General features: G+C 41.8%; 1 protein-coding gene and 1 non-coding gene across 4 annotated transcripts in view; both read right to left on the bottom strand.

The window, feature by feature from the left end:
* Positions 1–275: 275 nt before the first annotated feature.
* AP1G1 (adaptor related protein complex 1 subunit gamma 1) overlaps positions 276–25,878 on the bottom strand; it is a 47,394-nt gene continuing 21,791 nt past the window's right edge. For 2 of the 3 annotated variants that reach the window (XM_032981772.2, XM_032981771.2), the window contains exons 6-24: positions 24,905–24,981; positions 23,669–23,677; positions 20,936–21,031; positions 19,291–19,371; positions 18,960–19,058; positions 18,468–18,523; positions 17,505–17,618; positions 13,806–13,946; positions 13,091–13,145; positions 10,428–10,550; positions 10,004–10,093; positions 9,387–9,514; positions 8,694–8,798; positions 6,429–6,570; positions 5,890–6,016; positions 5,346–5,441; positions 4,949–5,109; positions 3,881–3,979; positions 276–1,518 (exon numbers count right to left, since the gene is read on the bottom strand). In XM_032981772.2, coding sequence (XP_032837663.1) covers positions 1,417–1,518; positions 3,881–3,979; positions 4,949–5,109; positions 5,346–5,441; positions 5,890–6,016; positions 6,429–6,570; positions 8,694–8,798; positions 9,387–9,514; positions 10,004–10,093; positions 10,428–10,550; positions 13,091–13,145; positions 13,806–13,946; positions 17,505–17,618; positions 18,468–18,523; positions 18,960–19,058; positions 19,291–19,371; positions 20,936–21,031; positions 23,669–23,677; positions 24,905–24,981 — 1,901 coding nt within the window. In that variant the 3' untranslated portion in view covers positions 276–1,416. The remainder of the gene's footprint in view (positions 1,519–3,880; positions 3,980–4,948; positions 5,110–5,345; positions 5,442–5,889; positions 6,017–6,428; positions 6,571–8,693; positions 8,799–9,386; positions 9,515–10,003; positions 10,094–10,427; positions 10,551–13,090; positions 13,146–13,805; positions 13,947–17,504; positions 17,619–18,467; positions 18,524–18,959; positions 19,059–19,290; positions 19,372–20,935; positions 21,032–23,668; positions 23,678–24,904; positions 24,982–25,878) is intronic. The other variant, XM_042797346.1, reaches the window with a different exon arrangement.
* Positions 16,037–16,123, bottom strand: LOC116958899. The gene has a single exon (XR_004405536.1). It is a non-coding gene; the product is annotated as a small nucleolar RNA SNORD71 (small nucleolar RNA).

The raw sequence follows: 25,878 nt of genomic DNA, 5'->3' as shown, positions 1-25,878 counted from the left end.
CTGTGCTTTATGTCTCATACATAGCCTCCATGAGAATTCACAGAACTGTACTACCTCAAAAACAGTTCACACTAGGAAGCATAACTGAACACAGCTTTCTGTAAGATTAGAAGAGTACTGAACATCACATCTTTGGACCCAAATAGTCAAACAACTGGCTTCCATTCAAAAAACTCTTTAGTTACTTTCAGTCTGAACCTGAACTAGCACATTTCTCTGACAGGGGAGCAAGGAGTAAACTACAAGGATCAATTAAGTAACAAAATGGGAAAAGGTATCTTTAAACCGCATGGTCTTTATTTCAGTGCCAATATTACAGATACAACACAAATATCCCAGTCAGAAGTAACTCAAATGGAATCCAGGGGGTCTACAACAGGCTCTGGAAATTAAATTGGGGAGAAGGTCTGGAATAACTGGGAAGAGCAACTTTGCAGAATAGTCTCTGATGAGTCTCCTAGCAGGAACAGAACCCTTGCTCAAAGACTGATCTACAAAATTGATTATGTCTTTTCTACCCATAAACAACTACTAATGGGTTAAAAGGCTTTGAAACCGTCTGTGGTAGAAAACCAGCTGCTCCTTGGATCTCTACATCTCTCATACATAATCACACTTTCTGGGGAAGCTACAGAAGACTGTGAATCTGCATGGCTGTAGCTACTGATGGAAAGAAATAAAATTCAAGTGTAAGGTCTTCATTTCCAAGTTCAGCACCAAAGCAATTTTATCAGCTCTCACCAGCACCTCTTTTCCTGCACTGTCCCAGGTTTGCAGATGAACACCTGAGGCCTAACTTGCTCTTGGTATGTATCACGTAACTAAGAGGTGGGTGTATACAATAATGCACTGAATAGGCCATAAGAAGCCTCCAGCCCCTTCAGACATAGGGGATACAAGAAGAAAGAGGCAGGGCAGCTTGACATTCCCCAGGTCCCCAGTCTGAGCCCCAGATGAAAGTGCCTGAAGGAATCCAGCTAGTAATGAACGACAACACACCCTGCCCACCCCAGGGGAAAAAGACAGCAGAAAGAAAGGGCAGCTATTCACGTGCTGCAGAGAGAAGAAAGTTTCCCTGCTAGAAATTCCAGACTTCTCTTCCAACCAGGCTGTGTTTCTTTGCAGGGGGGGCAAGGGGGCAGGAGAGAAGGGAATGTTGCTTCTGGCTGTGAATGCATGTGTGAGGGAGTGCACAGTAGCCTCCACAAGCCGCCAGCCTCATCAGCAGAGGAGAGGAGATTAGTCTTAACAGATATGCTTCAAAGTCAGCAATCACTTCAGGAAAATTCCTCCTCATCAGCAGGTCTCATCTGTTCCCCATGCCCATGGTGCAGTTTGGGGGACTGCCAAGGATCACAACCTTCTTCCCAGAGTTCTTTTGATTGGGTGGGGTGAGAATAAAATGGTGCCAGAGCCTCACTGCCAAGACTGAGCGGGGAAGTTGTTGACTTCTGCTAGATCCTGCATTGCTGAGCCCTTGTGATTATACGTCAACTTGATCCGCATACGTAGTTGTTGCTACAAGAGAAAAGGGGAAAACAAACAAAAAAACAAACAAATTCAGGTCTTCATTACAGGTCAGCGAATCCCCCCCATCAGCTCCCCTCCCTTAGCCCATGAATACAGAACATGGACCTTTCCTCATCGTAAGAGTTTGCTGGAGGGATGTGCAGCGTAAGCTATGACACTGCAGATAAATGCTTAATCTGGTGGGACATTGATTGGTCACTGTAGTTCTCAGAAAAGCTACATCACAGCTTCTACCCGCATCTCTCTGCACTGGCCCTGCTCTCACAACCGTTGAAGTCCTTCAATACAAAAATAATTGCCTTAAAATCCCAGTTAACAATGGATGGAAGCTGGAGGCTGATCTGGATTCTGCTGCTATGCACTTGGGCTCGCAGGGAGAGGTGTTATTTCCCATACTAGCTGTTCACTCAAAGCAGCCTGGTAACTTCAAGTATTGCATAGCCCAGCAGCGCTGTGAATGAAACAGCCTAAAAGACTGGAAACGGAGTCTCTAAGAACATTTCCTCCTGCTGTGAGTAAATGATGGAATAGCTCAGAAGTTGTCTGACTGTCATTTGGCTGTCATCCAGATATTAGGTGGCCCTTAATAATAGCTAGAGCACAGCATGCTCCAAGACAAGTTTCCCTATTCTCCCCCAAAAAATTTGTTTCCCCAAAACACTAAAAGGAAAAGCAAAAAGTTGGCTATTTCTGGCTTTTTTCCCCATACCTACAGGGAAATATGCAAAAAGGATAGCAGAGGGAAGAAAGTAGGACAATGACTGCTCTGGCCAGCCTCAGGATAAAGAAGCTACGCTTTGTCACTAATAGATCAATATAATCAGGGTCCATTTTTGTTATTGGCTGGTATTTGTTGGTGTTTTGGGAATCTGGCCATCTGTTTCAATCCAGCATAATGATGGTCCATATCCAGGTGAACAGACTTTTTTTTGCAACACTGACAAGACAAACAGCTACCTCCTAAGTAGCGAGGCTGTTCCAAGGTTGCCTCCCTCAGAGCACTGCAGGTAACTACACTATCTCATGGACAGGGTTCTTGCAAAGCTGTACTTTGAAGCAGTAGCAATCTAAAGGGCAGCAAGAGATGCACAAATGCCTGAGGTGGAAGACTTAAAAACCAGCAGGCAAGAGAAGAGGGTAGTAAAACACTAGTAAAACGCTATTTTGCACCTCTGTATTCTGAAGTGTTCATAGGAGTTCTGGTGTTCCAACAAGACAGCATCCCACCATCTAGATGTATTTCACCTTGTGGGTCCCATCTGAGGTGGATATAGTGCAATTTCTGGTACCTTATAGGAAAACTCCTAAACTCTCTCAAGTTCAGAAAATAACTTTCAAGTTGATTTTTGAAGGGTGCTATACAACACCAAAGAGAAATTCATATCAGACATATACAAGACAAAGAGAATAATTAGTCTTGTGCCTTAATATAGGCAGAGTAGAGCACAATACACTGAGATAAGGGGAAATGCATGAAAACGACAAAAACTATGCACCAGACAGCCATTTCAGTGAAGTCATGGGTTGAGATTTGAGAATTTTTCTGATTTGCACATCAGTCTAGCAGAAACACTTAACACCTAGAGCAGTACATAAGCATTAGCCTACGAAAAACTTATGTTTTAAGTTCTTAAATACGGTTAAGATCTTAAGGGTGTCCCACAAAGGAAGAAATTTTATTTTTCTTTCTGATGCCATCTGAATACTTGCAAAGCCTCTTTAGGAGGACTTGGGCCACACCGCTCCCTCCCCTCATCTGTTGTATCAGTCTTGAAGCCTGCCTCTGAAGACTGTAAAACTAATGCAATTATGATTAAATCACACCTCAAGATTCTTTCCGTCAACTGTTTAAAACTACACCCATCATATTAAAAACAAATGACACCACTTGAGAAAACAGACAACTTTGTTAAGATTATGGATCAATCTATTTTTTGTGTAACAAACATTTCAAGTAACACTGTTGCAGACGGCAAGAACAAAGATTGAATATATTTATATGGCAAGATGCTTGACTTTCAGACATCGCTTTTATAACAAACACTAGGTTGGAGCTCCTCTAGAAAGGCCATCTAAAAACTTGTTTAACAACCATTCTGATGCAAAAGACATTCACGAATTCAAGAAGATAAAGCTGTGAATCTGTGTTAGCAGTACAATCAAACAGAAAGCCAAACCCATGCCCAGGACCTCCTGTCTTTTTCCTATCCCTAACCAAAATGACTTATTAAAACACATCATTCACTACCATCACACTCTATCTCCCGTCAGAGATGCATCCCTAACCAACTGCTACTAAATGCACAGTTCCAAGACAATATCTTTAATATCTGTTCTTGGAATCACTCACCTTTTGTGGATTCAGGACTTTAATGACCTGTGTGATGGTCCCAGAGTTAAATGCAGGGATGACACTGCTGCTGGGAGACAAGAGCTGCAGCTGGAATGTCTGAAGAAAGGACAAAGAGAAAACAATTTGATGCTTAAATCAAGTAAGAACATAAAGTGATTTGTTTACACCAAGAGAAAGCAAGGAAATGAAGAATAATCAGTTCTTCAATTCCCTACCTGTACAGAACAAAATATTCACTGGCCCACTTGCTTTTTACATAAGATCCAGATAACACAAATACTAGGGGTGAGGGCTTACCGTAGTTTACCAAGATCAATAGTGATGCACTATTTCAAGTGTCAAATGCAGAGGAAGAGTCAAGACTGCTCAAGCACACCTGTAACTTCAGGAGGCCCATTCATTCCCTAATTCCTTTCTACAGCGGGTATGAAATCTATCTGAATTAAAGTTAGAAGCGAAACTCCCAGAAGTGAATGTATTTTCCCTAACTTGAAAAACATGCCAATCACGCTCTGCTTAAACGATCTGCTCTACTATAAACCAGGCAATATCTTTCTTCCATATTTTGTGCTGCAACTAAGTGCAAATGGAAACAATTCATTGCTTAAATGAAGACCTTCACTAATCACCATGTGGGGACTCATTTAAACTTTTCTAAGCAGCTAATAGCCTCAGAAGACTTTTTCATGTATTCATAGATGTGAAGAACATGGTATATTTCTTAGTTTCTAAGAATAAAGGGAAAGATTAGTGTCGTCGCTTTTTCTTTTTAACCAACATTTTTCTGCGTATGGTTTAGCAACATTCCGAGGAAGTAGTGATTTTGAAACAAGATTTTGTCCAAGCAGAAGTAGTCCAATCTGATAGGAACGGGTGTTCTATTGCATTTATAACATTCACTTTCAGACTAGAAACAGATGACCAAACTGAACACTAAGAGAACCTATTAATAGCTCTTAGCCTTGTTTACCATGCTGCAAGTTTCGGTCTACATGAAAGCACTGATCAGGAAGTATTTGCAGTTGGCCCTCAACCTATCACTGCAGTTGCCCTCAGTGGCTCTACCTTTGGTACTGCAGCTTGGAAAACAAAATCTGTCATATCCAGATCTGTGCTGTTGGAGGCCTGTATCGTGATTACAGTGACGCTAGGGTTGGTGTTTGATCTCTCAAAGGTGAAGTCAATCTTCAGCCCATTCTTGTTGTATGCAGTAATTGAGGGGATTCCTGTAGAAAACAAAAAAGCAGCAGACCTACAGAATCTGGAGATCATTCTCAACATCATAGAATGCATTTACTTTACCCCAGACATGAACTCTTCTGGAGATTAAACACATTCCCTTCTCCTGCTCCAGTGCTGTGCCACACTTCACCTTCAAATTTCCCCTTTTTTTACTACCCCTTGTTTCATCTTTTAATTGAGTGCTGTGGCACCTTAGGCTGAGGATTTACGTGTCCCTAACCTGCAGCAACATCATTGAAGAGAGGCGGTGACGAAAGTCCATCAAGCAGGAATGGAGGCTGTGCTATCTGAGGCGCAGGGGCAGATACTGGAGAACCTACAAGAAATGTTGAAGGATTATTACTTAGCTGTCATGAAGAGTAATTACTCCTCCTCCAAAGATCAACTGCTGCATATCATATTCCTTTACATGAAGCTGTACAAATCATCTGTATCACCAACCTCCCCTTCTCTGCTTTCACTATCAAGGACTGGCTACTATTGAACTAGAAGGCATTCAAACAGAATGAATTCCCCACATCTCCCAGTGCTCTCTGGAAAGGCCCACAGCATTCCCAGGCTAGAATATGAAAATGCTCAAGTCTCACCAGATAGTCATGCAGAGTCGACCTGTGACTTCATTCCCTGACTCCTACCTGTATGCTAATATGGAACTGGGTAAAATTAAGCGTGCAGACTAGGACTTGATAGAAAGTGAGGATCTAGCCAGTGCTCATTCCACCCCATGACTGAGAATGTAGACTTTTGAGATGCAGCCTGCTCACCTGTTAGGTTGAGGTCTCCCAGGAGGTCAAGGAGCTCTCCACCAGCAGAGGCTGGCTTGCTTGTAGGTGCAGTGGGGATTACAGGTGTTATATCACTTCCCCCCAACAAATCCAACAAATCATTTGCCTAATGAGAGAGTGGATGCAATAATTATTCAACTTGCAAATGTAATGGATTCTACTTGCTCTCAATAGAACAACACAGCTGGCCAGAGAGGTTCTTGGTTTGGCAATGGTCTCACACCCCACAAGAGACCTTGGGACCACAGAGATAGAGAAGGATGGAGCTTGTGCACACCAAGACAGGTTGTGAGATATATGCTTTACCCCACCCTGCTCTTGCACTCCCCACAATGATCTCTTCCACACACCTGTTCTTGACACTAGCACCAGAGTAGAGAGATGATGCAATCATCACCAGGCCAGAACTAGCAAAGAGGCAGAGAGGGGGAGGGAGATGGTCTCAGCTTACTGTTGGCAGTGGCTAGCAGTGTGGTCTGACAGGCAGTGGAAACTTATCCTAGATCAGTTTCCATTACCTGGCTAGCAGGCTGCAATCCAGAGGGTGGAGGTTTGCTTTCCAGTACTGCTGGCTCTGTCTCTCCGTTGGTCTGTACAATCTCAGTAGGGCCATTTGTGGTGACTTTCTCCATTACTGGCATTCTCTCAAGCAGGGCTGGCCTGAAAGAAGCTGACATAGTTACACTGTGCCATCATCCTGGATCCCAATCCAAATACTCAGATATTCAGGAGATAATATACACAGGGCAACCTGCCTTTTCCTTTTAGCTCTGGTGCAGAGGAATGGTAAGACTGCATCACAGCTTAAGCTAGTCAGAAGCAATCCCTGGCATTCTATGCCAGTGTAAATACATTAACTAACAGCTGAAAGCCAAACAAGCCCTCCTGCTTTCTCCTAGCACTTGACAGTTTCCACTGTGGGGCTAGGACAACAAACCCAAAGGCAAGGAGTAAATAATTGAGCAACGGTGGATTAACTGCAGGCATGGGATGCTTGACTGTTCCGTTCCATATGCAGTTCAGTCAGAGTCAGCTCATTTGACTTTGACTTTTCAGAAGGGTTAACCAGTTAGAACAGGTGACAAAGCTGGAAAAGTAAATCACTGTGCTCTCATTTAGCCAAGTTTGGTTTCCAAAGAGATTAAGTTCAGCCCTTGAGAGTACCCTCCTGAAACGACACAGAGACTGAAGAAGCATGGGATCCAGAATCCTGACATCAAACCAAAAACATAGGTAAACCAGGCTGTAATACAAGACCATTACCCTTGCAGATCAAGCCACAAAGCACTGCACATAATAGTGGTAAGCCACACTGTCTACACATCTTTTGGTCTGAAAAAGCGCTCCAGTGCCAATAAACCTAACAATGGGTCACATTTTTGACCAGGAACAAAGTCTTAATGTGCAGAAACTATTAAATATTGACCTGTACACTGTAATGAACACCAGAATATACTGGGGGTGGGGGGGTGGGGTGGGGTGGTAAGGGAGAGGGAATACAGATGTTTTCTTGTAAAACTGAATGAAGTTCACAGAAGTTTTTCTAAATGGCAATGCTTCCCAAAACTATGAATAGCATAAACTGCCATCCGATCAAAAGCCAACTGATTGCCAGACACTGTTGTCCACTATGGTCAATTCTGATCAAAAGCCTCTTATGCTACATTTTTCTCAACTCATTCATATGACTTCATGGAAAGCCCTAAATAGTTCACATATCCTAGCTTATTTTTAAACATGACCTTTCCAAGAGCAATTTGAGTTGCTGCACAGATCCCATAGGAGGAGAGAAAAGAGCAAATCACACAGATGTTGTGTCCTACACATAGTGAACAGGATGGTAACTATGGAAAAAAGTGATTGTGAAGAGCCTTTGAAATAAGGTTTGGAGGCTCCTACAAAAACAACATTTAGTCCTGCGGCATCCACTTTCTCTCTGTACTCTCATCTAGACTCTAAGATGGATGCTCCTCCATCCAATGGAATCCTATGGAAAATTATCAAGAGTGAAGTTAATCCCCGGAAGATCTCCTCCGATCTTATGATCCTCACTGAATAGAATCTGTGATGCCTCCATGTATCAACAATTAACTATTGCATGTAGGAGATTAATGACTATTCTGCAAAGAATTACAGCTTTAGTTATTGCAACAAAGCAGGGGTTTAACTTTCTCAAAGAAACAATCATCTGAGCAAAGCAATGATGAATGGAGTCCTCTCAATGATAAGGTATAAGGAGGCTAACGTGCTCACAAATTGTAGAACAGGGATGCTGAGTGGTACAGTGAAACAGTATCCCTTTGCATGCAGAATCTGAGATTTTAAACAGATACTACAAGAAGATACAGTAAATTAAAAAGATGTTCTGAAAAACTGAGAAGTATTAACAGTTGGAAGAATTATCTCAAGTTCAGAGCACAGCTTAGGGTGACAGGTCAATGGATCTCTGCATGCTTATGCCGAAAGACATTTTAAAATCAGTTTGAACCCAATGACTGTGGCAATGCTAGCATGGTAAAAGCTACCTGCAGACACTCAGCTAGCAAATTTAAGATTCAACACCTAGAAGTAAAAATTAGTCAAGTTTAAGCTCAAAGTAGGGCAAATGTTTCGGCAGAGAAAGTCTTAAAACACTCACTACACCTACAGACGAGGGAGGGATTCTAGTTCTTCTGTAACCCTACCAAAATCACCAAAGTTCTCAAAGCACAACGTGTGATACACAGGAGATCAGAGTAGATTATGATGATCCTTTTCAAACACCAAAACTCATCAGCACTCACCTCATGTGATCATATTTCTTGAAAAGTGCATTATATTCCACTGCCCTCTGCTGTAGCTCCACATCAATGCTGCTGCCATAAATGGAAACTACCTTCTTAATGCGACTGCGTGGGGGCAGAGGGGAAACAAAAAAAAAAAAACAGACCATGGAATTAGCAACAATAAATAAGGGATTAGCATGTGTCATCCAGTGCCCAAAACGTGTCCTGTGTAACTCATTTAAAACAGAAGTCACTACTGTTTTCCTGGAGTGTCTATGCAACATTTTTGAACTGGAGTGTCTATGTGACAGCATCAGCAGGTGATTAATATACCACCACAAGGCGTATCATAAGAAAGCTCAACTACCCACACCCAGAAGCCATTCTCCATCATCCAAAAAAGAAACTGGAAAGAACAGTCTACTTTCCACAGAAAGTATGGACTTATCTTCCCCATTAGGGATTTTTCAAGCAACAGCAACATGGATTGAGACCCTACATAGTAGAGGACATCCACAGAGAAAACAGTACAAAGCAGTGAAAGTTTTCACACTGCAAGCAAAGGAGGACAGTAAAAAGCTAACAAATAACAAGACAACTCTTGTAAACCACAGAAACAGAGTATGTCCAAGGAATATTTCTATTGAAGGCAACTGATGCCAGCATATTTGCAACAAATATGTGTGCAACACGTCATCAATAAGAACTCACTTGACAGTGCAGGTGAACCTTGTGGAAAGCTTCATGATGGCAGTGAGAGCATAGCCTCGTGTAACAGATGCTGACATATTAGATATCAGGATGCTCTCTAAAATATCAAGAACTTCATCCTCTGTTACCTGAAAAGGTACAGAAAGGTTAGGCTGAGAAACTTTGCAGCAAGCCTCGCAGGGCTTACTGTAAAAACTTGTCTCTTGCTTAATGGGTGTATGGTACCTCCTCTGCAACTTTGTGAGCCTGTAGCGTTATGTTCAGAGAGTACGTGATAGATGCATCTAGGTGCAAATACTATACTAGTTTTAAAATACAGTTCCTGTTCCACATGTTGAAGGGCAGGTTTATCACCAAAATACACAGCTAAAACCCTAACTGATACCCTGCAAGTTAAAGCACTGAAACCACACCACTCTGCCAATTGTTGCTGCATTCCTCATAGTGAGTGTTTATGCAGCCTATGCCTGTAACATGGGAAGGAGATTCCTATCCAGTGTCCATCACCATCATGAACACCAGTGCTAAGTAACTGCTTCAAGCACTCTCCTCACATAGCCAGCATCAAGCAGCTCCAGCCTCAGCCAGGTACACAGTTGTTCTTTCCCAAGCTATACCTGTATTGGTTCCTCCTCTTCACACTGACCAGACACCAGAAGATCTCCGTACTCTCCTATGCACCAAGAGGCCACTTGCACCAGGGGCTGCTGTTAGAAGAAAAGTCAGATGCCTCAGAAATAAATGAATGCCTGTATGACAAATTAAACCATCATAATTTCATAATTTCCCAGAGCGAGCTTAGCCTTCCTTCCAGCCGAGGAAGTTCTCCACAGCAGAAGAAACAGGAATATTTGATTTTATCAAGAATTCCGTATGAGAATTAGAGAAAATAAGAACTACATGAACTTACAGAAGACATGCCTCCTTTGCAATCTGTCCCTTGGAGCTAGACAGCGTGATGTTGACTTACCTTGAGATACTTAGTAAATATGTTTACTGCAGTACAACAAGAAAACTGAAGCTGGTCACATTTGGTATTACCTGGGAGTAGTCACCAAGGATGGCTTTGTAGAGTCTCTGCACAGTGTAGGCATGCATCTCCACACTATTAGTTATTAGCTGAATCAGATTGGGAACAGCATCATCACGAACGTAACTTCCTGCCTGCAAGAACAATTGTTGTTAGGTTTCACCATCCAGCTTCCCAGGAACACCCAGCATCTGCTGATATCCTTCACGAAGACACCTGATGTGCATGGAAATAAAAATCAACCTCCTCATCCCCAAGCACTTTATGGCTGATTTTGAGCAGACTCAGATAGGTACAAGTACAGGACAGTATACTTTCCCCAATTAACTCAACAGTACCCAGAGAAATCCATAATACAGATATCCTGAAATTGCCAAGAAGATAGAACGAGGACATAAGAATCCTGTGCTACAAAAGGAACAAGAAAGCAACACAGAAGACTTCTGTTAAATGAAAGGCTTTAAGGCAAAGACACTCTGGGGGCAGAACACAGCTTATTCAATCATTTGCTCAAAGCCAGACACTATGCCAATAAGCACAGGACCCAGGAACTTGACTGCATATCCCTCTGGTTAGAGGACAGGAACACAAAACTCAGAGGGAAAAGACCACTTTAAGGCCAGGAAAGTATGTGGGACAATACACAATCACACAGCTTTGGCACTGAAAGGAAGATATATACTGTTCAAAACCTGTTCTGTTTAGGCACTCTGGTACTGAGAGAAAAAGAAGGAAATTAAGTGAGGACAGTTAGGTCAACTAAGGGAGAATCCAGCTAGCCAAAGATGGCTGTATTGTGCTTGGGTTGCAAGGTTTTGGTATCTGGGGTGCTACAGAGGTGGCTTCTGTGAGAAGTTGCTAGAAGCTTCCCTTATGTCCAACAGAGCCCATGTCAGCCAGCTCCAAGATGGGCCTGCCGCTGGCCAAGGCTGAGCCCGTCAGCGATGGTGGCAGCACCTCTGGGATAACGTATTTAAGAATGGGGGAAAAAGTAACTGGGCAATAGCTATTGCAGCAGGAGAGGGGAATGTGAATACGTGAGAGCAACAACTCTGCAGCCGCCAAGGTCAGTGAAGGAGGGGGAGGAGGTGCTCCAGGCACCAGAGCAGAGATTCTCCTGCAGCCCATGAAGATCACCATGGTGAGGCAGGCTGTCTCCTGCAGCCTGTGGAGGTCCACAGTGGAGCAGATATCCACCTACAGCTCGTGGAGGACCCCACACAAGAGCAGGGGGACACCTGAAGGAGGCTGTGACCCCGTGAAGAGTTGCAGCCTGTTGGAAGGACTCATGTTGGAGAAGTTCATGAAGGACTGTCTCCCATGGGAGGGACTCCACACTGGAGCCAAGGAAGAGTGTGAGGAGTCCTCCACCCTGAGGAGGAAGGAGCAGCAGAGACAACATGTAATGAACTGACCACAACCCCCATTCCCTGTCCCCACGTGCTGCCGAGGGGAGAAGAGGTAGAGAAAATCAGGAGTAAGCCCGGGAAGAAGGGAGGGGTGGGGGGAAGGTGTTTTTAAGATTCGGTTTTATTTCTCATTATCCTACTTTGATCTGATTGGTAATAAATTAAACTAATTTCCCCAAGTCAGGTCTGTTTTGCTCGTGATGGTAGTTGATGAATGATTTCTCCCTGTCCTCTTCTCTCAACCCACGAGCCTTTTGTTCTATTTTCTCTCCCCTGTCCAGTTGAGGAGGGGGAGTGATAGAACAGCTTTGGGGGGTATTTGGAGTCCAGCCAGGGTCAACCCACCACAATGACTGATGACACCTTTCCGTGTTAATTCTTGTAAGACTGGTAAACTGAAAAGGATGTTTATCTGAAAGAGCATGCAGTAGTCAGTCTCATGAATACAACTTTATAAATGGTTTCTCCGGCAGCCAAGAGATGGAAGTTACTTTATTGAAGGATGTCATCTGAGAGCAATTCTCACAGCCAACCTTCTAATGGAAATCAATTCTCAGTTCAGAGGAATCTAGTTTTCTCTGTTTCAGGATGGCAAAGTAGTACGTAAGCCAGACTCGCTTCTTGATGAACTTCCCAAATTTGAACATTCATACTGATAAAATAATTCTCTTCCCACACCTTTGCCTCAGGGAAGACACTGCCTACCCAAATTATCAAGATCTCTTCCCTCTTCTTTGCCAAAACACTGCTCCAGTCCCACTTCAGCTGTGATGTTTATAAAGAAATTCATGTAGGTAAAGATTAATTAAACCAAAAGAAGAGGAACTAGAAGGCTGTTGATACTGTTTCGTTAAAAAGCTATGATAAACTCAACTTGGAAAGATTCCAATAAACTGTTTCACGTCTTTTCTCTTTGCAAGTCACTTAAGGCTGTGTTCATTCTCCCCTGAAAGCACTGTATTATTGGAATCGAAGACAACACAAGAGCTGTCCTAACTTAGAAGCTAATGTGATTAGTGCAGTAGAAAAACTCAGCTACTCACTGTATTCTTGTGCATTTCTGGTATCATACATTTCTTCTAAAAAAAGCACTCAGTCATATATACTGAGTTTACATATTTCTGACTGGCTGCCTTGGGTCACTACTGTATAAGTACACTTCCCCAAGAGCATTTGTTATCGGCCAGCCTTTACAGCAGACTCCTACACAATTAAAAAAAAAAAAATCTTACGTAGTCATACACAAGAGAGGCAATTTCACTTACTGTTGTTAAGACTCTCATAATTGTGTCTATGTGCCAGCGTTTGGAAGGAGCATATCTGACAAAATTAAGAAAACAAGTTAGAGCAATAACTGCTAGCCTTCAACACCAGCAAGAAACCCATCATCACCAGAACCTCCCCATACGGTTACTTCCTGGCCCACTGTTTTTCTGAGGGGGGGGCCACACACCAACAAAACACACACAGAAAAACCCCCACAAAACAAAACACCACACACTTCACATTCTTTGACTTTTTTGTATTAATGCTGACATTGAAAAGCTGAATGAATATACAAGTCCGTATAATATAGCCCAGCCATACCTTGCATATACAATACTTCAAAGTCAGGCTGCTCATTACTATGGCTCGACCGTAATGAGATCATCTCACCCATACAGCTAACTAGAGACAATCTGTGTGCGAGGAGGGGAAGGGCAGGGCCAGGATGTCAGCACAATACCTGTTCCAAAGTGCAGCAGAAATCAATATACTATACTGATTTAGTGATATGAGGACTATCCATATGGGACACACTCGTGTGTCCTGTTCCTCTGAGTGGGTTAAAACTGACAAACCACACACAGATCAGGAAACGGAGAAGATGATGATGAGCATATCCTCTCTTGGGTGGTTAAGGAAGGGGAGAAGCAATACACAAAATGCTCGTAATTGAGGATATGCAAAAAATTAATAGCAAGTAAGTTGACCCCATACTTTTCAGCTGCAAGAAATATTCCAGATGCACAGTCCGCCTTGAACTCTGGTTCACAGGAATCTAGGAAATACAGCAGTTCCTTCATCATTCCACGGACATTGTTCCCATTAACAAGAGCAAAACTCAGTTCCATTGCACGCCTAGGGCAAGAGACAGAAAACCAATAAAGTATCTTCACCTAGTGAAGTAAAAAAAAAAAAAATATAATGAAACAGGTCCAGCTACTCAAATGTACTTACCTTTTAATTAAGAGCAGCACAACATTTATTAGTCCCATGAGAACAGCCTTTCACATTAAATACACCAGTATTTTCCTGCTCGTGGGTAAATAATAAATATAACCCCCCTAAAAAACTAAGGGGGACTGAGGGTGTGGGATGTTCTCAAACACCTATCTAGATGTACTAAAGGCTAGAAATATCTTTCAACAACCAGAGTCCATCAGTGCTAAGATCTGACTGTGCAAGTATTTGTAACTGCATGATGATCCATTTCTGACACAACTGCAATAAGTAACTCATGCTACAACACACTTTCTCTAGCTTTAGGGATCCAGAAGAGACCTGTTTCGATCTCCATATATTAGAGATTCAAATACAGTAGAAATTCAAATATTAACTGATAAGCTTTATTGTATCCTCTTAGACTATGTAAGATTTCTAAAACTCAAAATTACCCTGGTGCTCTTTCCAGAATCCAATTCTCCCCACTCTAAGTTGGCACCACAACTAGACAGCATATTGGCTCTTTGCTATTCCTCAAAGTATACACCAACAGGTCAGAAGCTAGTCCTTAGCCCTTCTACTTGAATCTTCTGTAGCTGATTCTAGCGCAGCTCTCCTATTCTTTTGACGTTTTTTGAATTAAGACTATTCTAAAATTTGATTTCTGTACAACGTTGGCAATTAGTTATGTTAACATGCATTAAAACAGACTCACTAAACAACCCCGACTATTCTTTAAAATTGAGTATTTGGTGTAATTCAGAACCCAGACCTCCAAGTTGTGTCCTCTTCATACTGTCAGGAACTTTATTCTCTGCCTGTCACTGAGATAGCCTACTAGAAGACAAGAAAGATCCTCATAGCACATCAAAAACTTCCTCCTCCATTTCAGTTATCTTTTGAAATCTGGATAGGTGCTGAACTACATGTGTACAGTGATTTTTGTACTGCTTGTTGTGCAACAGATTACATCCAAAATTATGTCAAAATGCCTAAAGTCAATTTTGTAATATATACTTTCTTCAAGTAGATCAGACTTCAATGTGTGCTTAACTCTAGCAATTTTCATTAAAATCATCATGTTGATATGCGTGAGTTATTCTGTCATCCTTTCATATATTTACTGGCAGCAAACACATGAGCAGTCCCCCTGATTCTGTCTTGCTCCAGTGTCAAGCTTGCTAACCTACCACTACTCGGACACAGCTATTTTTTCTGATCATATAGTATTCTCCCAGTGTTCATGAAACATCAACTTAGACCAGGCACATTACCCAATCCAATAGTACTGGGCACAAGCTATTTGTTCTCAAGAATATGGAAGCATCTAGACAGCACTGCTGCTCAACATCTCCCTAGTTGTTACTGTAGTAAGAGGATTTCTAGAGAATTCTGAACTGCAAATGTGTTACTTTGCTTTTTACTTAACTAATACCCAGGGACTTAGAAGACACAGACGTTTTCAGAATTAGGGTGGAAATACATAACTAAAATGTTACCTTCCATCATCTAGATCTGTGGCTGGTTGAAGACCTATACCATTATTAGAATTGTTTTCATTCCTCCAATTAGTTCCCAACTCGTTATACCTAACTCTAGTGGGTTTTAAGTTTTCCATATTTATGTTTAACTTTTTAGTCACATTATATCAGACATATCAATACTGCAGGTGCAAAGAAGTACTCTGTAATCTTCATACCAGGCATTTACCTCAGCACTTATTGCTTACCTTCAATCATATTACACAGTTCATTTCTGTCATGAAGTTCCTAATCATGTAGTTTGATCATATTAAGCAGACAGACAAAAATACTTGAATTAAATTGCAAAGCCATTCTGAATCATACTACATGGACCAAAGATGCACTGCAGTAGTTAAAAGATGGTAACAGACCATGCTTCAGACAACCAAAACCAGGCACAGTATCTCTTCCTCGAGTCCAAGCCCCTGACACTTGCTTCCTGGGGACTCTGACATCCAGTCAATGTATCGCTTCAATTAAGACAGTGCATTGTCAGCAGCATGAGTGTCAGCATGGCAACATCATGCTCTGCTGATGGATCACTCAAAGGCTTCATCCTCCAACAGCACTCAGACATGAAGCTCTGGCATTTCTAGCATACCTATATTTTCTCAGCAGGCACCAATAAAATGCTTTCATTGCCTTCTATCCAAAATCTAGATGGGGCATTGCTATTCCGCAACCTAGCCTCATGCTGGCTATGGCACTAAACAGCAACAGCAGCCTGATTTGCTCAGCATGTAGGATATACATTTGTGTTTTGGGATAGATCGCAACTGAAAAATAGATTACATGATACCTATTACATAACAGTTAAAACTAGATTTCAGAAGCAAGACATCCAATTTCTTTCCTATTCTGTACATATTACTGAACAGTGCTGTTAAAAATCTAGAACTGATTCAAAGATGGGCATAAATTTGAAGAAAGCCTATCAGAATTAGTATCTGTGGCGTATCTAATCAGTTTGACAAGATGTAAAAAAGAGGTTGAGTAATTTTGAAAGTATGTTCATGATGTGACGAGTGCTCAGCGAAATTCTGGCCTGCAGTGGATCCCACAAGATGCAACAGGGATACAACTGTCCCCATCACTGACGTGCTGTATGCTGCACTGAGCTCAGACCACCAGTTACAGAAAGAGTAACAATGAGAAAGAGTTCTGAAAGAAAGAGCAAGCAACTGACAGGATGAAAGCCTCAAGTTAGAAGAGCAGTATTCCATATAAGGTGGGCAAGTGAGATCAAACAATTCAAATGTATCTATGAGTGTCTGACAGAAACAGGAAAAAGTTGCTATCATAAGTAAAATGAACATACAAGAAGAAACAGAGGAAGAAGTTTAGACTGAGTATCAGAAAAAAAGTCTTCCTGTAGTAAGAAGTAAGGTTGCAAAAGCTCTCCCACTGCCCAGAGAAGTAGCAACATACTGCTATTTACATGACAAACAAACACCAAGAATGCATAACAGGACATGGTCTGTAAGCAAATAATTTGAACAATCAAGTTCAGTCTGAATTCCACCACTGCATAATCAAATTTCATCTAGAATACGTTATTTGAATGGCTTAACACTGCTTCAAGGCAACATGGCACTGCATGTTTGTCTGTAAAAGAAGAGCAGTATGTCAGAGTAGCTTTGAATAAGATCAGACTTTATGGAGGCTTTCCATCTTGTTGTAAGCACACAATCTGATCTCTATTGAGACTTCATTTTGGAAAAAATTCAGCAAACAAAAATCTTTTTTTTTTTTTTTCCAAAGATGCATAAAATGTAAAAGCAGCTCCCCAAAGGAGGACAACCTCTTCATTACTTCCTTTGCAGTATGAACCATACTATGCATTAATACTAGTCTCTCAGTTCCCCAAGATTATTGTAATTTTTCCCTATGCCCTGCTCACTTTCCATAAGCTGTCAGCCTTGGGAATCTATTTCCCTGATATTTCAACTACCTTTTAATGGAGACATCCAGATCCTTCAGGCAGTCCACAATTGTGCTTCTATGCCGCTGTACTGCATTATGGTCTGTCTGCACAGTTTTCAACAATGATGTCAAAGCTACGTATCTGCAAAAAGGACATACGGTAATAAATAGCTGACAGTAGGCATTTAATTTCTATGCACAGACACACCCCCTAAAAATTAGCCTTATTTTGCAACAGGACAGGGCTCTTGCACTCAGTAACAAACGGAAATCTTCCAGGGGACTGCCTGGCCTGTCTTCAAAGGTCAGTTACCATACTAAACTATAACATGCCTAACAATGTCCTGCTGTCTGGACAAGCACCTGTCCCAATTCCTGGGTTCACGTCAGTTGTCCAGTCTTCAAAGATTTTGAAAAATCAAGACAGTTAAAGATCAGACCTCTGTAGATCATACACTCAAACTAGCAATTCCCAAGGCTGGAGTCTTCCACCATGATTTGCAATCAACGTACCTAGAGATGGGACTTAATTCTAGCAGTTGAAGCAATTTCATGTCCAGATTCATAGTGATCAAAGCACAACCAAAGTTCCTTGTTGCCAACAACACACAATCAGAAAAAACACAGTCTTTGCCTGATTTGTCAGATCTCCAATGCCAACTCTGATTTGAGTAGCATCGCAGACCAGTTGGGACAAGACAGGAGATTCACAGGTTATTGGAAAAAACTCTTTACTAGATTAAGAAATCACACGTTAAGAACTAGATCATATAACCAGACTCATCAACTAAGAAGGGCAAGGCCACAGTAAAGATTTGCAGAGAGAAAAGAATGCACCAAGAAAGAAGCAAGCTAGACCGTCATACTAACCCCAATAACAGTACTTGCCAATACGGTCTCCTGAAAAATTCTAATTCAGCATAATCTTTCTGTACTTGCTTCACAGATGTTTTAAACTAGGTGTTGCCAAAAAACACTTCATACAACTTACCTAATATTTTTGTCGTTGTTTAATAAGAAACGGCCTAGGATGTTAATGGCTAACACCTGCAGAAAGAGTTAGGGAAGGTCAGTGATCAAAAAAAAGCTGCTGGTCATCTTCACTGTTTCAAGATGATTTTAATGGCAGCATTTCAAAGTTACCATTGCAGTTCGTGACCAAAAGCGTAACAAAAGAACTCCAGAAGCTGACTAAGCAGCGGAAAAGCTAAGATAAACACAGCACTGGCTCTCTCCTGTACTCAAGGGAACACAGTCTGTAGGAAGTTTAGCTTTTTTAATATTGTTACTTAAAAAAAACAAACAAAACCTAAAACCAAAAAACAGCAAACCAAGCACCACTTTCTGAAGAGGCTACAGTCTTATCTAGAGTCAACTGCAGAGTTATGTTTCACCCAAACAACTTTGCTTCATGTCATCTACACAAATTACTCTAAAACAAGCTTAGAAAAAAACCCAAAAGGACATAGCAAAGGCAACTTACTCTCAGTCCACTCTCAGATTTTATGTCCATAATAGTCAGCACAGTTTCATAGAGAATGGCATTCCCCACATTTTTACTTGTTTCTGTATTAGTGGCAACCTGTAGAAAAGAAACAAATTAAGTGACTGAAACACATCCAAACCAGATCCCCTTTGTGCTGTTCTGCAGAACAGGCAGTGAAACTAACCAATCCCTAGCAACCAAGCATCACACCTATGAACACGTCCCTTGCAGCAAAATTCAATCCAGCATAGCAAGCAGCTGTATCCTGCTTTAATTATTAAAAAAACAAAAAAAGTTTAAGCTGCTCATCAACCCTTGCAGATCTCACCTGTGCAAGTATATCATTCATTGCTTCACTAGAATCATCATCATTTCGCCCTAAAATTCTTAGTAACCGCAGGATTCGTACCTATTTGAGAAAATAAAGAAAAGCTCATTGGATGGCAGCATTTTACACGGGGGCCATGAAATGCCGAGTACACTTCCCGAGGAGTGGCAAAGAAGCAAAACAAGCTGCTGATTTCCATTCCTAAGCAAAATGCTTATCCTTAATAAGACCTTTACCAACAAGAAAAGTCTTACACTGTGCTCATTTTCTTCCCACTAGTTAGAATTGTTAAGAGTACCCTCGCTACCCACTAGGTACACACTTGTGTCCTGGGTTGAGTGAGTGGTGGAGATTTTTGGTGGCAGGGGAGGGGGCTATTGGGGCGGCCCCCTGTGGGAGGCTTCTCGAAGCTCCCCCAGCTCCACTTCTGTTTGGGAAATTGAGCCAATCAGCTGCGCCTCTGCGATAACGTATTTAAGAAGGGACGTGGTATCGGGCAGTCGGACTTGTGAGGAGGAGTTGCTGCAGCTGCATGAACACCAAGGTCAGTGGAGGAACGGAGGAAGAAAGGAGGGGGGAGGTGTGCCGGAGCAGAGACCCCCCTGTATCCTGTGGTGAGACGGCAGGGCGGCCCCCTCCGCCACCCATGAAGATCTACGGTGGAGCAGACATTGATTTACGGCCTGTTGCTCCTGCTCGCCTGATCAAGGTGCTGTGCCCGAAGAAGGCCGGGGTCTCATGGGAAAAGGCAGCCCCGCTGCTGTAATTCAGCGCTGGGAGGATTGCAGCATGTGGGGGAGTCCCACGCCGGAGCAGCTCGGGAAGGGCTGCAGCCGTGGGAGGGAATCCAGTCGGAGGAAGTTAGTGACCCATGACAGAGAGGTGTGGGGAACGCTGCGGCCCATGGGAGGAATTCAAGTTGGAGAAAGTTTGTGGAGGACTGTCTCCTGTGAGAGGGGGACCACGATGGAGCAGGAGGAACAAGTTTTGGACACTCCCCTCACCAAAGATGAAGAAAGTGGCAGCACTGACTGCACCCCCCATTCCCTGCCCCTGCGCCGCTGGGGGAGGAGGTAGAGATATCGGGAGCAGAGCTGAGCCCGGGAAGAAGGGAGGGGTGGGGGGAAGGTGTTCTCAAGATGTGGCAATGCTTCTCACTGTCCTACTCTGTTATGTGTTGTTAGTGTCTGTAATAAATGGATGTTCTTTTTTTTCTTCCCCTAACGAGTCTGCCTTTTGCTCGTGATCATAAAGGGGGATTTTTCCCCATCCCAGTCCTATCTTGAACCCCAAGCCTGACTCTCTGTCCCTTCTCATTGCCGGAGGGGAAGAGAGAGAGAGTTGCTGCATTGTGGTTGGCTGCCAATCAGGCCTAAACCACGACAACTTGCAAGACCAACATGTGTTGCTGCTTCTCCCTTGTGTCACAACTTCACATAATATGATAAGGCACTACAACTGCTGTTTAAACTAAGGCACGTGTCTTCCACTAAGGTAGATGAAGAGCATTTGCACAATCAGCTCCAACAAAGACACAAAAACTTAAAATAAACACAGCTACCCTGAGGTAACCACCTCATCACACAAGTTTCAAAACACCATACTAGAATTAAAGATATCAATCCCTCCTTGCATCAGTTCTTACCTGCAAAAAGGGGTCACTGATCCCAGACACATCATGCTCTGGTGAATATCCAGACATGATAAGGTTCTTCAGAATACGAACTAATTGGGGAACAAGCTGTGAAGAAGAGAGTTGTCCTGTTAGGGTGTTGTTCCTCCCCCCACTCCAGTTTTGAAGTGCAGGTCCAAGAACAAATCGTGTATTTGAAAGTAAGTCAGTTTATGGATTCTTCTGCAAAGTGCAACCTGCACACCTAGAGCTGATGTAATATGAGTACCTACAGCTTAGCTAGGACAACTAGAAACAGTTAAGCTGGGACCTGAGAACTGTATTGTATCTTTAAAGTACTAAAGCTACCAGAGCTGGACAGTTGAGACCTGAGAGGAAATACCAGCTTAAATTCCTCTCTTCATGAAAAGGGGATGTGCTGGGACAATTAAAAGGGTATAATTCCAGGACTTCACTGGAGGACATTACAGTAGCTCCTGACTCATTTTTAGCATACATCTTCACAGAAGCATCAGGCATAGCCAAGGATTTTGATCTTTTCAAGTACAGTACTGCTATGATTAAATTATTAAGAATTCCTTAAAGTTTGACACCCCATCCAACTTAGCTTCTAGAAAGAAAAGCTTTGTGATCTGCTTCTTCTCCAAGAGCTTCCAAATAGGGCAGAGAATGGATTTCCCTCCAACCTTCCTCCTGGGATTTATTGTTAGACTACTACTTCCCTGCAAGTGGCTCCAGGGTCTATTCTCCTTCTCTTAATCCCAAACTTTTTAGCAAGAACAGCAAGACTAAACTGACCAAAAAACTGATGGAAGCTTCTAGTATGCCAGATTCAGGAGCAAAAAAATCACATCAGCTTACACTGTTCATATATTAAAGTTTCTTTCCAACTGCATGCGCTAAAAAACTTTCAGAAGCAGATCAGATTCCTCAGATGTTGATGGTACTGGTTTCTCATAGGAGTAAGTTACCTTTCAAGACCTGTACGGAGCTCTGAAGAAATGCTACCTATTTGAATAAGTTTGGTTCAACTCCCTCCATCTTAGGCATCTCTAGTGATGCACTTCATCTGTCAAGGCAACTCTGAGGGACTGTAATATAATTTCTCTTCAGTTTCTCACACAGGCCAGGCAAGTAATGGGTTTAATGCAGAATGTGGCAAATAAGCCAATCGTTAAAGCAGACAAGCTGTAACAAACATACTATTTATCTCCAAAAACCTTCACAGCAGTTATGAGTAACAAAATAGTCTCAGGGACGAAGTGGAAGCTCATTTCTAACACATCCTATGAAAAACCTCAAGATTGAAAGACAGAAACTGGATTCATTTTTATTGAGCTGTAAGAGGAAAAATCCACTCCTGGTGGATGACGTAGAGATGTAGATCTCTGCAAGCTTTATTCCTTCCATAGAAAATTTCTTCTATCCCTCTCAGTGCTGGTATTATTAAAATAATCCAGACACTGGCTAGAGATGAGGTGACAAACTAGACAGAGGCATTATGGTGGCTGCACTAAGTGGATTTTTCTTTCCTGAAGCATGGCTAGCACCAGGACAGCATCATTCTTTATCTCAACTCCATGCATGACAATTACAGTTTATCAAAATGTTCTTTATAAAACCCTTCCCAACCAATCACCCTTAAGACTCAATAAATTTTCCCACCCTTGAGACAGGCTGCTCCTGCATTCATGTATGCCTACTACGAGTCAGGGATTGCATTCACACTGAATTTTTATCAGATCAGAGATTGCTTATAGTAAAGTTGCCACTTCTAATGACATCAAGTCAAGATGGTGCTTGAGATTCAGGACAGATAGTAGCAGAAGCTGCCAAAAGCACAATGTGACTTATAGAGCACAACAGCTGCATGTGGACATACTAAATGGTCAGTGTTTTCCAGACTAAAATCCTATATATTTGTGGTACAGTACAAGAAGAAAACCAGCTGAGTTTCCCCATATCTTTTTTTTATTTCTACCTTTGCTCATCAGGAATTATATACTCCTTCTGATAACGTGCATTTCATAAAACACACAAACAAAAGGAACCATGAATTTCCTATTATCCACCTTAAAGATGAAACCAAAGGGTACAGCAACACCTTCCCTCAAGACAGAATAACAGATAAGCAGTGACCTGCTGGAGCATTCCTGGAACCCCAGTTAACATTTTCTTTGCCTTCTAACATGCAAGAGTTACAACTAAGGACAGAACAAACAAAGGGAAACATTACAGTCATGGAGATCGGTTGAGGGCCAATCCCCTCAATCTTCTTTAGTTAAAATACACCCATGAAAATTATCAGCAATGCAGCTGTACTCATTAGCTCTCTGCAGCACAGTATGTCCACTTACAGGCAGCTAAGTAACTGTCCCTCCTGCTCCCTTTTGGGAATCACCCAAAGTTGCCCCGTGATTCAGGCAAAACACAAAGCCCAGTTTGTGTAAGAGGAAAGACCGGGGCTACAGTTTGCAAAAGAACTCCCTAAAGTACTCCTCAAATGAGAGAGAGCTCAAGGAAAGTAGGCTCATGTTTGAAAAAGGCCACAACTGAGATTCAGGGCTGCCATAGTATAAAGGTTTAGTGACAAGACAAGACCAGCACACAAAAAGCATTAGACAATTAAAACTGATCTAAGCATGTGGCATCAATCACAAATGTGGCATTAAGAGGCAGTGCCTCAGAGACAAACATCTGCCGATTCAGTGCAAGCATGCATCATCTAGAAGAATTAACTCTTACCTTTTCATTCTAACACACAGCAGGATTCCAAACAGACAAAAGGGACAAAACAGACGAAGCAGGCATTAGGGACAGATCAATGTTATACCATTAACAGCATAAACAACTAAAGATAGCTAGAAAAGAATGTACCTAGTACCTAAATTTTGTGGACTCAGCTCCCCTCTCTTTTCCCAAGACTATCATCTTAATTGAGCAATCACCAGCAGGGACAGCTACTTTCAAGATGAGCCTAGTCCCTCTTTCATTCCTGCTTTGACATATACAATCAGGGCAAGGGAAAAAGCAGGCCAAAATGCTAAGATGATTCAACAAACGTACTGTTTTATTCCTACATGAAAGACTACCAATAGAAGGGCATCTGAAAATTGCACTAACTGTTACTCTGCCTTGTTCAAAGAAGGAGAGATTGAACAAAGATGGTAGAACAGAACTGGCTCTTTGCTCCTCCAAAAAAATCTTAAAGGTGCTTATTTATTTGCATGCACAGTTTACTGTTCTTCCTTGGCCTGTCTGTATCATTAGGGATTTCATACTATGCAACAACTTACAGCAAACAGCATAAGAAAATTTGTGCTGGGGGACTAGGGTGTCAGAGTGGGGAAGGAAAAGCAAACATGATTAACCAGAGGAGGAAGTGTGACCTTGACTCTCAAATCCTTAAGCTAAAATGGAAAATGATGTAACACAGCATGTATCAGAGATGAGATATCTACAGAACTAGAACTTCATAAGTGTTTTTGACCCGAGTTTACAAAATTGTGTGGCTGTGGTTAAGGCATTCAGGTGTTGGTATAAGCCTCAGTTTTTCATCTTTGCCTCTTTAGGTTTAATACATTTGTGATTCCAATGTCACTGTGCAGTTAGCTACAAAGAGTGGAAAAAACCCTAGGGGAACAAAGAAGACATTTTAAATCTCAGTTTAGGATAAGTTTCATACTGCACAGTTTTAAGACTGATGTTTTGTAACTTATTCACTTACTGATGGGGATTAGTGCTAGATACACACTAAATTTCTCAATTTAATTATTTTTTAAAATAATTTGGTAACAAGCAGACAGTCTCATTAAATTCTTCACCCAAATAGTTGTAAGGATTTTATTCAAATATGTGTACACCGCTTTTACTAGAGAGACTAAGAGTATGCATCTGTAAAAAAATCACAAATACCCAAAAACTCCAACCCACCACAAGACCATGAATATTAATTCTGCAATATTATGAGTTCACACTTACCTTTCTAAAATGTGCAAGCATGTCTGGGCTTCTCTCACACATCTCTGTGAGGAGGACAACTGATGTGTGAAGAACACCTTAAGGTGAGGGGGGAAAAAAGAAAAATATATCCACAGTTAACATTTTCATTGGCTCCAGACATGTGATAAAGATCATAAGGAAACCATGAAAAAAATAATTTATTCTTGAATCCAACGTGTCTACCCCAAAATATATTTGTGCTTGCAGCTGTGCCCAAGGGAAAGCAGACAGCAACGTGCTCATGTCTTAAAACAGCAACTAAAAGCCAAAAGGAGAGAAACGACTCTGTCTGCAGAAACTTGAATACTAAATATATAGTCAGATAGTAACATAGTTGGATCAGATGGTCTTTAGGGTCCCTTCCAACCCAAACCATTCTATGATTCTAATACAAACATAAGACTCTAGAAGGACAGTATGTGTTAATTGTGCTGTAGGTGTTGGTTTCCTCAAACTTCTTGATTTTGTCTTCTGATTTGGGTACCCTAGCCAACCTTACATGACCTGAATTGGGCCTTCCTCAGAAGGTCACAGAACTCAGTCTAGACTATAGTAGACTGCTTGGTCAAGCCAGTGCCTGAACATTGGCAGCCAGCTGCTGTGTGCCCTGCCTTAATGAAACCCAATCAAAGTGTCTCTGAAAATAGTTAGAAAAGGCATGTCAGTTACAAACCATATAACTAGGTATCAATGCTAGATAACTCGTCAGTGAGCTATAACCTTGTAAAGCATATAACATCAATGAGCATTATTTTACATCCTCATTCAGCTGTAACACAGCAATCCTTCTCAGATGCTTTTTCAGTTATTCATTTTCTGTAGCTGTTAAAACTGTACTGGAGAGCTCCCGTCTCAGAGACTAAAAACCAGATTAATAAACAATGCTTTCTACAGAGATGATATTTATATTCCACGATATGCATAGCCTTCTGACCTATTGCAGGTTCTATCCA

Source organism: Tyto alba, unplaced genomic scaffold, assembly GCF_018691265.1.
Source record: "Tyto alba isolate M040663 unplaced genomic scaffold, T.alba_DEE_v4.0 Super-Scaffold_26, whole genome shotgun sequence".
Classification (NCBI taxonomy): Eukaryota; Metazoa; Chordata; class Aves; order Strigiformes; family Tytonidae; genus Tyto; species Tyto alba.
Note: the sequence above shows the minus strand (reverse complement) of the source record. Positions and strands in the feature narration are given on the sequence as shown.